Genomic DNA, 16,172 nt, shown 5'->3' with positions numbered 1-16,172 from the left:
CTTTGTAGCTTTCACAGAGATTTTTCTTCTGTTGGACCACTCGTTTGTTGAAGACTTTGTCTGTCTGCGGTGTACTAAAAAAAAAAAAAGATTCTTTTAATTCAGAGAGAAACTGGAAATGTATAACTCTCGTATATTTAAATCGCGTGTGATTAATAAAGATGATATCGTTTGGATATCACGATCATAATTTGAATTACAATAAATTAGTATTTTAACGAGTATTTTTCTGACTCGACAATGATCGACCGATTAATTCGTTGCAGAATACGATGTCACGGCGTGACGCGAGCATATTTAAATTCACTTCGATAACATCACACAACTTTTGTTGGTATTGATCGGCTTGTAATACTAAAATAAAAGTTTCTTTTTGGTATGATATTTCATTCGTACGTGATCTGACATTTCCACGAGATGTGCTCGTTAGATTTCATTACTTAATATTTAACAGTCAATTAATAGTGGTTATTTAGTAATACGAATTGTCAATTAATATTAATTATTTAATAATAGGAATATCGCCCTGTATATCTCAGAAACGTGTTCAATTTGGTGTTAAAATTCTATTCTCCAAAAATCTTTGCAACATTTCCTCCAAAATATATACGATTAAAATTTAAAAATAAAATAGATTGCTTAATAAAAATAAAATAAAAGAAGATATACAAACGTATATAATGAAAGAAATACCCGTGAGAAAATGTAGATAAAACGTAACCAAACATAAGGATAAAATCACGTTCCTGATCGTCGCGTTAATTCCGAATGTAATTTATTTCGACAGCTGAGCAGCTAGATCGCCGTTTGAACTACTAAACGTGAAACAAAGCGCATGTTAGATTACATATTGTTGGCCAGAATACGATTCTTCCTCCTATCGGAATTCCGCGAAACGCATACATTTCATTAAGATAATAACTCAGTAGGGAAATGAGTGAATGTGTCTGGTCTCATAATGAAATACAAATGCTAGTGCTTCGGGTACAGTTAGCCGCAGACGTTACACGGGGAACCTATTTCCCCAAGTCTCGATACTTTCCAATCTTTGCTAAGTGTCTACGTACAGTATTACCATAATGCAGATGGAATTCAGTCTTTCCGCTATTTCTGAGATTAAATTGCTTCTACTTCGATCGGATCCCGTAAAATCCTATCGTCGGATTCTATTGCCACGTCTAATCACTTTCTCTCGATTCGAACACATTTTTTCAAACGCGTTGACGTTTCCACTGATTTACGCAACGTTTTGTCAATGTAAATTTCTAGGGGAAAAAGAAAAGACGATACCGCAGCGAATTCTATCGTTACACGGTATTGCAAATGAATTCGAATTGTTCTTTCGTTTCTTTGCTTCAGAAGTGCATGAATTAATAGATAGTAGAAAAGTGGGAAAAAATGCAGCTGGGAATTTCCCAATTATTTCTGAAGGAGCAACATTTAAATGATCGCTCGTCTATTCACAACTCTTTCACCGGCAGAACGAGTGATTGTACAATGAGAAATGTAACAGTTAGCTTTGCGTTCTTCAAGTGACGTTGATGCAACTTTTATATAATCCATTTTGTACGAGTGTGTCTGCACGGTACGATTATCGTCATTATCCGTATTCAATATCTCAATAGAAGTAAGTTGTTCGTGGAGTTAATCTTCCCTGGATCGCACAGCATTTCACGATAAATTTATTTCAATCTGCAAATTAAACCGATAGCATACTCCGTATCGGACGGTATACGATTCCCTTCCGTTCCTCGCGTTATAAAAAATGCACATTACGCCCGATACGAATTTACGTCGATAATAATATTTGGCCGAGTTTATCGCCAAGTCAAACGCCGTATCACGTACGTATTGCTTTTATTTCTCAACGTCGTATCTCTGCTCGTGGTTTCGTATTGTCACCGAATTATATTTTATTTTCATTTAATCGGAATTCACTGTCCGCGAAATTCGTCGATGCTTTCGATCAGGAACGAGACGAGACGAAATTACTAGGGCACGACGATTTATGGCATTAGTTTATAAACAATTTACGAGGCAGGATTTATAAGCTGTTCAAAACTTTTATGTCGTTTTTGGCCAGTTCAGCTTCACGCTCGCCCAACGTTGTTTTAGTTTATTTCCTTTCGCGAGAGTTCTATCAGAACATATGCGTGACTCTCACTCTGTCATCCGTCGATTGCACACGAAATAAAAATAAAACGCTTGTTTGTTTTTTTCTGTGTTGTTGCTGATTGATTGACGTGTTACTCTTTTTTTTCTATCGTTTTTTCCCTCTTCTCTCCTCTCTTTTTTCTCTTTTTTCTTTTTTTTTTTTTTTTTTTTTTTTTTTTTTTTTTTTTTTTTTTGTTCTTCATGTACCGTCGTCGCATGAAAAAAGCTGATTGCGTTTCTCTTTAAAGTAAAAGCGCCGATCTCACAACTTCGGTAATAGGACATTCTTTGATGTTCCTCTGTCAACACGTTCGAGCGAACGTGTTGTCAATTTGCATTAATTGCGTCGTTTAAGGCGAACGACATTCCCATTTAAGCAGAAAATTGATTAAAACTTTTCAGCACGAATTCTGTGGATTCTCGTTCTCCGTTTGTTTTGTACGTTTTAATTCCTTTCTTTCCTGGCGGTACGCGAGAACCGTGAACGCGTCCCGGCGTAAGTAGGATTTTCAGCACATTTTCGTTGAATCGTTGATAATTAACGGATGTTAATAACTACGCGAACGGGTTAACGCTTTCCTTCCTTTCACGTTCCAATTTTTCAGCCGCGACGAATCAGTTGCGAGATCGTACGATCTTTTTCAGACGATCATTTCCGCGAAATAAACACTGAGAGATTTCGCGTTGTGAAGCCAGAATGATTTCCGCGGAGGATGATTCAGAAAATGTAGAGATTGCATCTTGCATCCAGAATTTTCATTTTATCGTGTAATTTCTTGTTTTCTTTTTGTCGTCGATCAAGTAGCGTTTAGTCTCAGTCTTACGTTTAATTTCTACTACTTGGAAATTTCGCCTACGGATCTTAGCGTATCGTGCATTTGTATGATGTTTTTCAGTCATCGTTTTTCTTACGAATATCGCGTTCAATTTACATACACGCGTACGCGGTACGCGTCCCATTGCGAAATCATTTTACAATTCGTTTCCATTTCACAATGACAAATTAACTTGATGCACGCATAACGCCCACTCTCAATTGCACTCGATTACATTGAATAATTGAACCAAAACGAACTGATTAATCGTATCGTTGCGTGTTCACGTTCTCGGTAAATTATTTCCTAAGTTGAGCAAATAAATGAAAATTTAACTAGAAACGGAACTTGTTCGAAAATAACGTTACGATTCGAAGACAATTGAGCGTGTATTTTACGACGAGAGGAAACAAGGAAGAAGGCTGAAATTAATTAATTGAAAATGAGAAAAATTAAAAATTCTTTGGAATAATTCGGATCCTGATATGGCGAACGAGATACGTTAAACAGGCTCGAAACAAACGCCTGAAAGTTAGCACGTTCCTCGCCGTTATAACGATTAACTAAGCGTCTGAATTTCTCGCCGAGGAAACGCGTAATTGTTCCAATATATAATGTGTATAGTGAAGAAGACAGCTATTAGTTTGATATGCATCTGCATGTATTAAAGTATACGAGGTAATTGATGTGACTTGTGATATATAGCACTCGCTTTGATACTCCGTATAATTCACTGGCTGGAATAGTCGTAGTTATTGTTACGTCGTCATCGAAGCAAACACCGGTTACGCAGCTTGGATTATGAGTCGTGGTAAAGCTCCGCGGTGTTATCTCGTTCAAGTCATTTTCCAAAATCGGAATAAAAATTCCACTTTAATTTGATTCTTTTCAGTCTTTTAAAATCGTAGTCAATTGTCAGATGAGCGTAATGCCCATTTGCTACGACAGTGACAGGAAAATAGCAAGAAATGATGATCATTGTTTAAAGAACCGTTGAAACCAAGAAGCTGGAAACGGTACATTTCTAATTGTGTAATTTCTAAAGGTGCATTTTTGTTTCTACTTCAGGAACTTCACGTGAATCATATTACGAACGAAGTGTGCATTCCTCTTTGCTAATTCATTCGCATAGACGTAGTCATCTTGGAATCGAAATTTCATTTTATATTCTAAATTTGAAAGCCTTCTTTACAGCCGTATCTTCAATTAATAAATACGCCCTTCAATAATTGGACGACTAAATTTTACACGTTCCACTTTTGAATTTTTCTTGTTAGCAAAGGTATACAAAGAGATCGAAATTTTTCTCAAAGTTACGTACAACTCATCTTCGGATTATCACTACGTGACATAAAAATGCATATATGCGCGCATGACGCGAAAGAAGTCCGACGTCGAGGAATAGAATTTTTTACCATCCATAATGTATTTCCAATAAGAGCGATCTACCGTGTTCTTGAAAAAAAAAAGAAAAAAATCGCGCGTAGCTTCTCCACGTTCTCTACTCTGTTTCCCGGATGTTTTCAGTAGCTCGTAATTACAGTCTCTATTTACCTTCGGTATTAATTGCTGCCAGATCGAATAATTTCCAGCAAGAACGATGAAAAATCGAGCGCCGCTAACGAGTTAATAACGTGACCAGTGTACAAAGTTGTACGAGCTTTTACACATAGAACGGCGTGATTTCTTCGAGTTGAATTAGCCTAGTTGTCGATAAAAATTTTTAATTGAGCCCAGACGTACGATCGTAAATTGATTTCAACCTGATAAGGGCATTCACTTGTACACTTCCGGGTTTTCTCCAGGGAAAAAGGTAATTTTATCTGCGCGAGTTTCCTCTCCCTCCCCAATCTTCCCTCTCCCTCTTCGCCATTCACGTTCGTTACTGAATTGTACTAATTGAACGTAAAAGTTCGTCGAAATAAATTTAACGTAACTGCAGAGCTTCCATCTTTCCAGGCATGAAAGATCGCAAAGCTCGCGCCAAGGAGCAAGAAATTATGCAAGTCTTTAGAGAATCGTTTCTTTTATGTTATTTGGTAGTCGTCGGGCGACGTTTCGCTTCAAGAGTGACAGCACCCTTCGTTTGACTGATGTTTTCTACCGTGAAATGACCGCTCGTTTCAAGACGGTTTCACCGTTCGCGGGCCACGTCTTTCACTTTTTCTCTCTTTTTTTTCTTTTTTTTTTGAACGCTACGCTCGAATATCGCTCGGTTTTCCGCTCGATTTTCACTTTAATTTCTTCGTTACGTTGCCGTTTATTCACGTTCGTTTCACCGTAACTTTCGGATATTATTCGGGCGTCGTATTTTAGGAATATTGAAATTCAAATTATCTGGACAGGGCCAGAGATATTTTTAAATTTTATCGCAAAGAGCGGGGCGTGTGTGTAAAACCGTAGCGCGCCATCAGAACGAAATGCAGTTTTTATAATTCACTCTTCATTTAGTAAATCGATCTTCGAAAAGTTTATAAAATTTATGTACCTGGCGCGGGTATATAAAGAATTGCATCGAACAGGAAAAAAAAAGAAAGAAAAAGAAATAACATATTGCAGCGTATTGATTTTTTTCTTCCTGAAATTTTTTATAATTTAACACGCAGCGCGTGACACGTTTCGATATTCCATTTGATCGGACTCTGCATTCTTCTTCTTTTAAGTCAATCACTATTTAATTACGAGATCAAAGTTTCTACGAAAGAAACTGTCCACTGAGTCTGTCTTTTTTTTTTAAATTCGTTCAGTTGTTATTTAGCTAGAAGATTAAAGTTTTCACGATGTGTACGTTGCTTGTTTACGATATACTTTGCCGTCGAAATTTTCTGTTAGATTACACTTTGTCAAATTTCAATCATTTCAATTATTTCTTAATCACAAATGGAAGTTTCTTCACGAAAGTTTGTAGGATGCACGCGTATATAACATGTATTTTCTGTACTTTGCCGTCAAAATTTTCTGTTAGATTACACTTTGTCAAATTTCAATCATTTCCATTATTTCTTAATCACGAATGGAAGTTTCTTTGCGAGAATTTGTAGGACGCCCGTTTCTGGTTCAACCACTTTATTTCTTTAAATTCACTCGATTATTTATTCAATCGCAAGATCTAAATTTTCAGATACGAAGATCCGTGATCGAGACTTCCTACCGAATTTTATTTTATAGACTTTAGTCAATTATTATTTAATCATAAGGTCGAAGTTTTTACACGGGGATCTGTCCAAGTAAACTGTGCAAGTAACTCGTCTTATTGTTCTTTGTTATCAATATTTCCTGCCAGACGCACGTTTAGCTCGTTTACGGTATTCTTTGTGACCAAAATTTTCTATCAGATTATAAATTTCTCAAATTCCAATCAATTATTTCCTAACCATACATGGAAGTTTCTTTGTAGAATGTCCACGCATGGTCCTAATCTTTAGGCTAGATTTAGGTTCTTTAACTTTATTTCTTTAAATTCACTCGATTATCCGTTCAATACGAGGATCAGTCTATGCAGAGTCCTCGCGATGTTCCTATCGAATTCTATTTCACAAATTTCAGTTAGCTGTCGCTTCGATCGGTAAGATCGAAATCCCTATAGATACGAGAATATCTGTCGGTGTATGACGCGCACGTAACTCGTCCCTCGTGATAAAAATTTTCCCGGGCGAGTATTGTCCGGTGGAAAACCTGTTCTAATCCTATTCTACGGCGGTTTTGTCCGGCACAAAAGGAGGAAACTGTAACGTGCCGTCGAAACGGACGCGCAGAAACGCTTTCTCCCGCAATCGACGAGAGAATATCCCTCTGGAAGATTCACGGCAAGTACCGACACCTAACAGAGACCGTCTCGAGTTCCGCAAGTGCACTAGATATCTTTTCCTTTTTCTCTCTCGCTTTTTTTACCCGCGAAATCGAATAACCCCCGGTGCCGAGATATGTTTGCACTCAACGTCTGCCACGATACTTTATCTCAACGAAGTTACGCGGCTTAAGTCAAAATACGGCTGTCGTGCACAATCCCCGGCAGCGATTTCTCAACTCTCCAAAACCAAGTTTCAAATACTTTCACGAAGACGAATGGGCTCGCGTGTCGTTTCGAAAAAGCCCCGTCGCTTTCAGCGCTTGGGAAAGCGCGCCAACGAAAACTGATTGAACCTTTAAAAATCACAGACCCCTGTGGGACACGTCGTTTCGTACGGGTACATCGCGGCAAGAAACTACGCGGAAACCTCCTCCCCTATCCTTCGCCCGTGCATTATCTCCTCAATTTTTTAAAACGCCGACTCGTCTTTTCGTTCGATTCGATTCTAAGGAATTTTTCAGGGTAAAACAAAAATTCTTTCTTTCCTTTTTTCAGTAATTGGTTGACGTTTTTTTTTTTTTTTTTTTGAAAAATGATGGTTTAATAAACTTTCCATTAGCAGGTTTATTTTCCGTGTTCCTTTTTTCTTTGCATTTCTAGAAACTGTAGCGGAAAAAAACTAGCTTGATAATTCAATTTCCTTCGTTTCTTTGCAAAACTGGTTTAACTCGATTCGAAGTAGATTACATTTGAAGAAATTCGCGTTGTGTCTTTCTTTCTTGTCTAGTCGGCTGAAGATTGATTTGAAACAAAACGGAGAAATTTTACGAAATTTAAGAAAAAGAAAGTTGCGCTGATTCTACGTTTTTTAAGGAAACGTCGATTACAACGTACGTTAGAATTGCAGAAATTGTAGCGTCGTTAAAGAACGAATTAACACGGATAAAGACGTGAAGAGGAAACGTGCGCCTGCTGGCACGTAATAAATTTTAATCGAACGTGAAAAGCGTCGATCACCGGCAACGGATTGGAACTCGACGTGATTCTCCTTTGTTTTGAACGTTTCGAAAGTAATTTCGTTTCTTTCCGACGTTTCCAGTCGGCTTGATGAGAGATATTCGATTTCTAGATCACAGACTTTTCTCGCGAGATTGAATCAGCAACAATGGCCAGACGAGGTCACCGACAAACATAAAAGAGCCATTCGTTTTCTGCTTTGATCTTTTAATAATCAGATAGCCGACGCGAATTGCATTGCGTGTTTGTCATCGACTGAAATCTGAATGTTAAAGATTGTATAACATATCGGTCTTGAAGCATTCGGCAATTACTTGTTCGAGCATCTCTCGTTCTTCTTTCACTTTTTACAATCTACGAGGAGAGGAGATCATGGATCTTGGATTTTCTTAGTTTGAACGTCACACGGTGTATCGGCGCGCGTCGTTGAAATCGCGACGGATCGTGTCTGAAAAATATCGCGATGGATCACTTGCCGTGTCGCATTCGCAACACGGTGGTTCCTTACCGATCACGAAAACGGCGAGGACGACGAAAAGGGACGCGAAAAGGGAAGGTCGCGCTTCTCGATATCTTGCGGCACTTCTCATCGTGTCTTCTTCGTTCTTTTCTCCAACGATAGCCTTCCTCCTTTGTATCATGCACTCATGCACGCTCACGGTTCACTGCTCCTCCGTGTTCATATTAACACATCCTGCGTCCACTCCAATAGTCGTCGCACCTATTCCAAAAGATCCATCCACCAAGAAAGAAAGAAATGGCACTTCACCAAAGCGGCAAAAAAAAAAATCCCCCGTGTTTCGTTCGTTCATTCGTTGTTTCGGAACGAATCCACTTTTAACGGCGACAGCAGCAGCAGCAGCAACAACAACAACAACAACAAACAACAGTAACAACAACAACAACAACAACAAATCGCCGCAAAGAAGGAAGGGGATGGGAAACTTTTCGAAATGCCTCCTTCCGATTTCAAATGCGAGAAACGCCAGAAACCGCGAGATCGCGGCTCTCTCTTCCTTTACTCTCGTTGTTTGTTTGTTTCCTTCGCGATCGAAAAAGGGGGAAAAAAGAAAACGAAACGAAAGAAGAAGCGGAGGGTTGACGGACGCGAGGAAGAGGGCTGGAGACGGAGAGGGTTGATTCGATTCGTCGATCTATGGTTTAACGGCGATGGCGCGCTGCGCGTCTCCGGGACCGCGAAAGAGCTCTTCCGGTCGACGTACAAGCGGCTACTGAGGCTCCCGCCGCAAGCACGGAAAGCTTCCAGTGCGTCGACTCGGTCATGCAACCCGAAAGCTCGTCTCTCTCTCACACACACACACACACACACACACACTCTCTTTCTCTCTGCTCCTCTGCCCCTGTGGCTCCCTCCCTTGTCGCCTCGTTCTCTCCTCCGTTTTCCCCTCCTCTGGCTCGTTTCACCCCCTCGGCCATTTTAGCGTCGTCGTCGTCGTCGCGATCAGCCACCGCCACCGCCACCGCCGCCGCCGCCAGTGCAGGCTGCGCGCGCGAGAGAGCTTTCGCTGTCCTAAAGCTGGATAGAAACTCCGCAGGGGTGAGCGGGAGGGCGAGGGGGAGGGAGGGGTGATTGATTGGCGATGAAACTTCGCGACTGATTGAATCTTTTTTACGTTTCAATATCGATGTCCCTGAGTGGGATGCACACGCCGCACGCGGCGGAAGTGGGTGTCGGGGGTTGGGTGGATGGGCGGAAAGGGGACCGCCGTGTACGTCGAAGGGACGTCGAGTACCTTTGAGAATGGAGGGGGACTGGAGTTGCCGATGGCAAGGATATACGGTTAAGGTGGTGGATACCGTGGTCCGGCGAACTGAGATTTGGACGAATTAAAGGTTCCACAGGGTGAAATGCCTCTCCCTCCCCCTCTCCCCCCCCCGTGGAAAAAACTTCATGAATTACACACGTACGACTGAAACAGCTCAACTTCTCGTTTGTGTTCTGCATATGAATTTTATAACGATATTATTATCGTTGTAACTGCGGATATTGTTTGGATGTTATTGTCATTGTAATTGTGATTTAATTCGTACACGGTGATTCTTACACGGAGATTCAGAAAGATTTTAACACGCGTAGTGGTCGCTTTGATATATTGACCTCGCTCATTTGTCAAGCGTGTGATGATGCTCGGAACATGAACATATGGTCCAATTGTTATTTTTGTGGCATATATCTTTAATTCGTGGTAAAGCTCTTGCGATAGACAAAGAATCAGGAAATTTCGTTCGTACCTACTTAAACGATCTTCGATTCTGTTATATACAGATAGATAGACTCAAAGCTGCAATTAAATTTTATCTGAAATTTAATTATCGTCCGTCACATCCGAATCGTAATAGGAGCACGCAACGCTCGTGCTCGTTTGCAGAAGCGTTATCCAAACCTCGCACGCCATGGCACGTTTTATTTAAACGACAATGAGTATAGAAAAATTTCACTGATTTTCTTTTAACTTTAACCTTTTTCGAACGAAGTGCACTTTACAAAAAATGTTTATGGTTCGTGAAGATGATGATATAACTGTGGCATAACTAACATTAGAGAATTCTTGTTCGCGTTGTTTAAAGAAATGGATGCAAGTTTTCGTAGATCAAAACGAATCGTTGCGTTTCATTAGCTGATTGGTATTTAAACGGGATATCATACTAAATACAAAGGGTAGGCTCGTGCGTTCTAGCCCCTTTCAACCTGAATTGAGAAAATTTGAACGTATCGGCAACTAGCGGTACTTGGTTGTCGATTGTCACTTGCCACATCTGGCGACCCACCGTTTCGCACTGGCAATATACGAAAACCGATAATGAAACAATTTCTAAATTCTTTGATAGCTATCTTACGCAGTCCAGTGCATTCGCGACGATTTGTATCACAAATTCTGAAACAATTATCTTCTTAATTATATAACAGGTTTGTATGAAACATACAAACTTTATTAGTAAAGTTTTACCATTAATTAATCAATAAATTATAAGTATCGCACACAAAGCGAAATTTAACAGAATTCTACAAACTACAAAATGCAAACTTACTTAAGTTTCTTTATTCTGATAATTTCTGAAGGCACTTGTTCGAAAAGATAATTCGCAGAACCTGCAAGCCACAAGATAGCTAATGATAGAAGTACGTAATCATTTCCATTGCGACTCGTCAAGTTGCGTTCACATTGTCAAAATGTTGTACGAGGTACTCAAAATGCTCTCCATCAACTTCCAAACATTCACGCTATCTCGCTTGAATAGATTGTTGTGCTAAAATCAACAGAAATTTCATCGCAAATTTTGCTTGTCGAGCTGTTCCAAGATGTACCTAGAAATAGGCCATTTAATCTTTATCTCTACGCGATAAATATTTCATTTAACTTCACTGGCATACATTCTACGAAAGAAGATCACAGTGACAATTTCTAGATGTCTTTTATCCGTCGATTAAACGTTTGTACGTTGAATTTATGTTCGCGTACAAGTGGCTACTTCTTTCAATCTCGTATGAATCACTGTTATTCATTTATCCAGCAGACAATTTTTCTATTAACGTCGTTCGTCTTTGTCGAGCCATCGTCAGAATTCCAACGATCTTACGAGTCACTTAAATTACACATTAATCGACATCATACACATTACACATTTAATTCAATAGTTCTAATGAACGGCGAATTTTTGAAATAATTTTGGTGAATCGTAAACTGGAGAAAAATTCTGCTATACAATTTGAAATAATTTATAACACCTGTTTTCGCACTGCATGCGCGTAGTTAATATTTTATTTGTGACTTTATGAGAGATGAGACGGGGATTTTCGTTAGCAAACGCGGTGCCATAAAAGTGAAAACGTATGCTCGATGGAGCGTTAAGAATAGCGACGTGAATTGCGTTCATAATGTCGACGTGATTTGTCCTCTATATTTTTCAAGTCAAAAATCTCCGCATATTTTTACCGTGGTGATTTGCGTTGTGTTCACGTTGAGTCAAAATTTCAGATTCCGGAAACTAGTAAAAATCCTTCGATTGATGAATAAATTATTAAATTGGAATTCAGAAAATCGTGCAATCGTTGACAGAAATTCTTCTTCCATTTTCAAGAGTATCACGGAAAATTTCAATTTCAACAAGAGAAAGTGTTCGGAACAAATTTTAAATTCACGTCAATATATACTTTTGAACTATTCATTCGTAAATAGGTTCGATGAGACTTGAGAGATATATAATTAGCAGAGACGATTGTGTTCATTAAGATCAAACGGCATGACTTGAGCTGGCACGAACGGACTTCAACTGTAATATATTATGGCATATCGCGTGCAATTAATTCGCGTTTGTTGATCAGCTTCGACAGATCGCTGATTGCAGATAAAATCATGTCCCAGTAAAGTGCGTATGAAAATAAAAACAATGGTTATCTATCATTCCCCTCGTTATTTTAGATTCGTGCGTACGACGCGTGTAGAAATTGTTCGATTAAAATCACGAGAAATAATTAAATCGAAGCTGCAGCGAAATAAAACCGACCAAAGGCAATTTGTACTTAAAAGAAAAAAAACAAAGTAATTATATATTTGTAAAATTTCACGCGTTTCCAAGAGATTAATCACGACGAAATTATTTGTTATTTTATTCGTAACCTAATCCGTGTAATCTGTATTTTTCTACACGTTACAAATACAAAAAAAAAAAGTAGTACAAAAAATGAACAGACAGACTGCAAATACCGTACGAGGAAGTAATTATTAACTCGTAAAAATTTAATTCGCCGTGTCTGCGTTCGGGTAAAAAGGAAAAAAAGAAGAAGAAACGGAGATAGCTATCTCTGGTACGAAAGCTGGTTTGAAAAAAAATTGTGATCATCGTGATAATCGATCTTATACGATCCGACTGGTTTGATGTAAGTGACTTGGTCTGATTCGAAAGGAATCTGGCAATCACGATCGTATCATTTAAAAGGAAACAACTGGATATCACAGACTGTTAAGTTAATTAAGACCGGATGGATGAGTATGATATTCGAGTGACTGACCCGTATTTCAGACACGGTATTAGTCGAATCGAATCGTGTGATCGACGTCTACACGACAACAGCATTTTTACTTCTTTTCCATCTTTCTATTTCCGTACGTATATACATTTCACCGTTTCAAATGTATGCTACTTATCAGATTTTCTTGCGTGAAACGCGTAAAAATTTCTCGAAGGCTAAATATCATCGACCTCGTGCAAGGTCTTTGTAAACTCACGTTACGAGAGAAGTTGATACACAAATTTGTTAATGTTACTTTGTATTATTAAAATTTGGAAACATTGTTACAGCTTAGATAAGTAAACTTCAGGGATTGAGGAAATTTTGGGTCTCATTTAAAAAAATTTTTAATCTTTCAAATTGAACGAGAATATTGTTTTTCTTTTTTTCTTTTTACAACGAAAAATATTCTCACGTGTATTTTCTCATTAAAATTGTATCTTTTGTACCTCTTGCGAGAAATACGATCTTAATTTTCATCACGACTATTATCTTGCCGTTTCTGCTTGGCACGTGAATAATTCTCTACAAAGTGAGAATTATATGGCTAAGAACTTGCCTGACTCCATCATTTTAACTTTTGATTTAATTTAACGTCGAAATCCCATAGACGTTACTCGAGCTGAAATTTCCCAATGAAAATTTGAACGAGCGTTACGCGGCTTTTGTGTAATTTATACACGGCTCGTAATGAGCACAAAGACAATGACGTTCCAAAATGTTATCGATTTATCCGCGCGTAAATTTCCAAAACTTTTTTTACCGATGCTTTGGTCGATTCGGCGAAATTGTATCGCAGAACGTAATTTATCTCTGATGTTTCTAAAAAATACGAGTACGAACGGGCCCGTATATCGTCGCACGCGGGACAACAGTTTTCGGTTTCATTGTTAAATTATTATAACATGTTTATCCGTACTTGTAAAATCTATTGCATGTAATATAAAAGTACCAAGAAATTTAAATCTTCCTGCTTTTGTTCGATACGCGAACGTGTACGATCGTTGGTTAACTCGTGAAGTATTTTTAATAGAAATTTCATTCTTTCTAATTTTTCTTTTTTTTTGTTTTGTTTGAGATTACGTTACGAGAAACTCGAAACAAAGTTTCTTTGAATTAGTTGAATACATCATTCAATAGTTCTAATTTCACAGAATTTAGGTTTGTCGATGAAATGTTCAATTTCAGAATAATTTTCCTAGACGTGTTAATTTTATATCGGGAACACGTCTCAAGAACAAGAAGAGAAGATAATTTTCTTTTCGAAGACAAATGTCAATATCGTGACACTGTCGGTTTAAACTCCAAGTTGCATTCAAGAAGAAACGAAATTACCTGAGTTTCTCTCTATGTAAATCTTTCCGCGAACAATTCGATTTATTCCTATAAATTTAATCAGACATTTTTCACAGTTGCGAGATGACGAAAGATTATTTCGCGGTTTCCCTGGCTTGACAAGTTTAGCAAACAAATAGGGTTATATTTCAAGGAGCTGGAAATAATTAATGTCACTGAGGAAACAAAATATGCTCGTTCAGCATAACGCGATCTATCGCTCACTGAAATATACTGCTTCGTTAACTCGTGCGGAAGGCACGCGTAAAAAATGCGAATTTCATTATTGAAACCAACATTTTACGCGTAACAAACAAAAAAAAAAAAAAAAAACAAAGAACGAAAGCACTTTAAAACGAAAATTGAGAAAAAAACGAGCAATCGTTTCGCGGAAGAATAAATCAAGAAGGTGGAATAAAATTTTACGAGAGTTGAGAGCTATTTCTCAAATGAAATCGATTGACGTTAATTCACGAAAACACGAAACACTAAATTATGGTAATTACGCGTGATTTCGTCCTCGATAATTCATTTCAATTATCTTATTCGAGCAAGAAGACACGAAGAATGGGTTGAAACGCAGCCGTTTGATTTACCGAGCCACGTATTATTATTCGTCTACGTAAACATACGAATTAAGTGTTGGAGCGCATTGAAAGTAATCACGATTGAAAAATCGGAAGGCACGATGAAGTTACAAGCACGATAAGTGGGCGTGTCGTCGGACACATTGCCGTTTTTAACAGGCGATAATAAATTCACAAGCTCTGAAAGCATGAAATGCAACTTTTATCGCGCTGCTTTTCAACGATATTTCGCGTGTAGTATTAAACGCGCCTCGAAATAAATAAATGGAACGCTCTACTTACGAATACGAATCTGACAAGGTTACGCCTGATATTGTATAATTAATACCGATCGTTTTCATTTTCAACGGCGTTTCGACGGTGATTTAGAAATTCGTGCAATAACATACAAAGCAAACTTTGCATTTTACAATATATCGAAGCAACTGAACGTGTGTTTACATTTTTTCCAACTGAAAATCGTGAAATGTAAATTGTACTGAAATTGTTTAAATTAACAGAATTATTTTTCTCTGCGAACAACGTATTTTTTCTTTTTCTCTTTTTCATCAGAAGCATCATTTCGCACGGTCACGTTTTGTTTTGATCGTTATTTTACTCGTTCGAATTTCCTAATTAATCTGTTCTATGTAATTGAACGAACATAGCCTGCGCTTCGACATAATAAACGCGCGTACGTTTATTCATCCGCTCCATTCGACCGACGTAGATTTGAAATGATTTTATCGTGCTATCTAATAAAGAAACTTTCCGAAGCAAAACGTTCGCCGATGAAGACGTGAATGTTCCGACGAATCGAAATATTCACCGACGACGTGTACGTAGAAGAATTTGCGCAGAGAAAGAGAGAGAGAGAGAGAGAGAGAGAGAGAGAGGAGAGGAGAGGGGGAGGGGACTTGGCTGCCAAATTCAGCAGGAAATCTTTTGCGAGAACACCCAAAGAGGTACACACCGGTTCAGTCAAAATATAGTGGCAAAAGGAGTTTGTATTTCCGTGTGATGGAACGCAAAAGCATTTCCGTTCTCACAGAGAGCTGATTCTATATCAGCGGACAAACATCGTGCTTAAACTTGCACACGAGTCTCTTACCAGGCACTGACGACCGACGTTTCCGCTGAGTTTTCCGGTAATGCTCGTAATTCCTTTACTACAGACGACGCGATGATGACGACCAACAACCAGGCCACCTCACGAATCTGCCGCCAAGGTGTGAGTTAATTTGTCACTCTTCTGATTCCTTTATGCGATTGCCCTCTCTCTCTCTCTCTCTCTTTCTCTCTTGGCGTTTGAATCCCTAATCTCTTGCTCGTTACGTCGACTGCAAACAATCGCACATGCGCGTATGTAGATTTCGTTGCAACAATAATCGCGTTGTGGCGGCTTTGCCACGACGTTAAACGTTATAAAATGACGGGGGACACGTTTAATCACGAGACGACGA

At 38.7% G+C, this 16,172-nt stretch overlaps 1 protein-coding gene across 3 annotated transcripts in view; it reads right to left on the bottom strand.

Moving 5' to 3' along the window:
* Positions 1-16,172, bottom strand: part of LOC122535102 — a 64,362-nt gene that overhangs the window by 46,801 nt on the left and 1,389 nt on the right. For 2 of the 3 annotated variants that reach the window (XM_043666328.1, XM_043666326.1), the window contains exon 2: positions 8,285-8,983. In XM_043666328.1, coding sequence (XP_043522263.1) covers positions 8,285-8,417 — 133 coding nt within the window. In that variant the 5' untranslated portion in view covers positions 8,418-8,983. Of the gene's footprint in view, positions 1-8,284; positions 9,005-16,172 lie in introns of those variants that run through there. The other variant, XM_043666327.1, reaches the window with a different exon arrangement.

This window comes from Frieseomelitta varia, unplaced genomic scaffold, assembly GCF_011392965.1.
Source record: "Frieseomelitta varia isolate USP_RPSP 00005682 unplaced genomic scaffold, Fvar_1.2 scaffold_67, whole genome shotgun sequence".
NCBI classification, from domain to species: Eukaryota; Metazoa; Arthropoda; class Insecta; order Hymenoptera; family Apidae; genus Frieseomelitta; species Frieseomelitta varia.
Note: the sequence above shows the minus strand (reverse complement) of the source record. Positions and strands in the feature narration are given on the sequence as shown.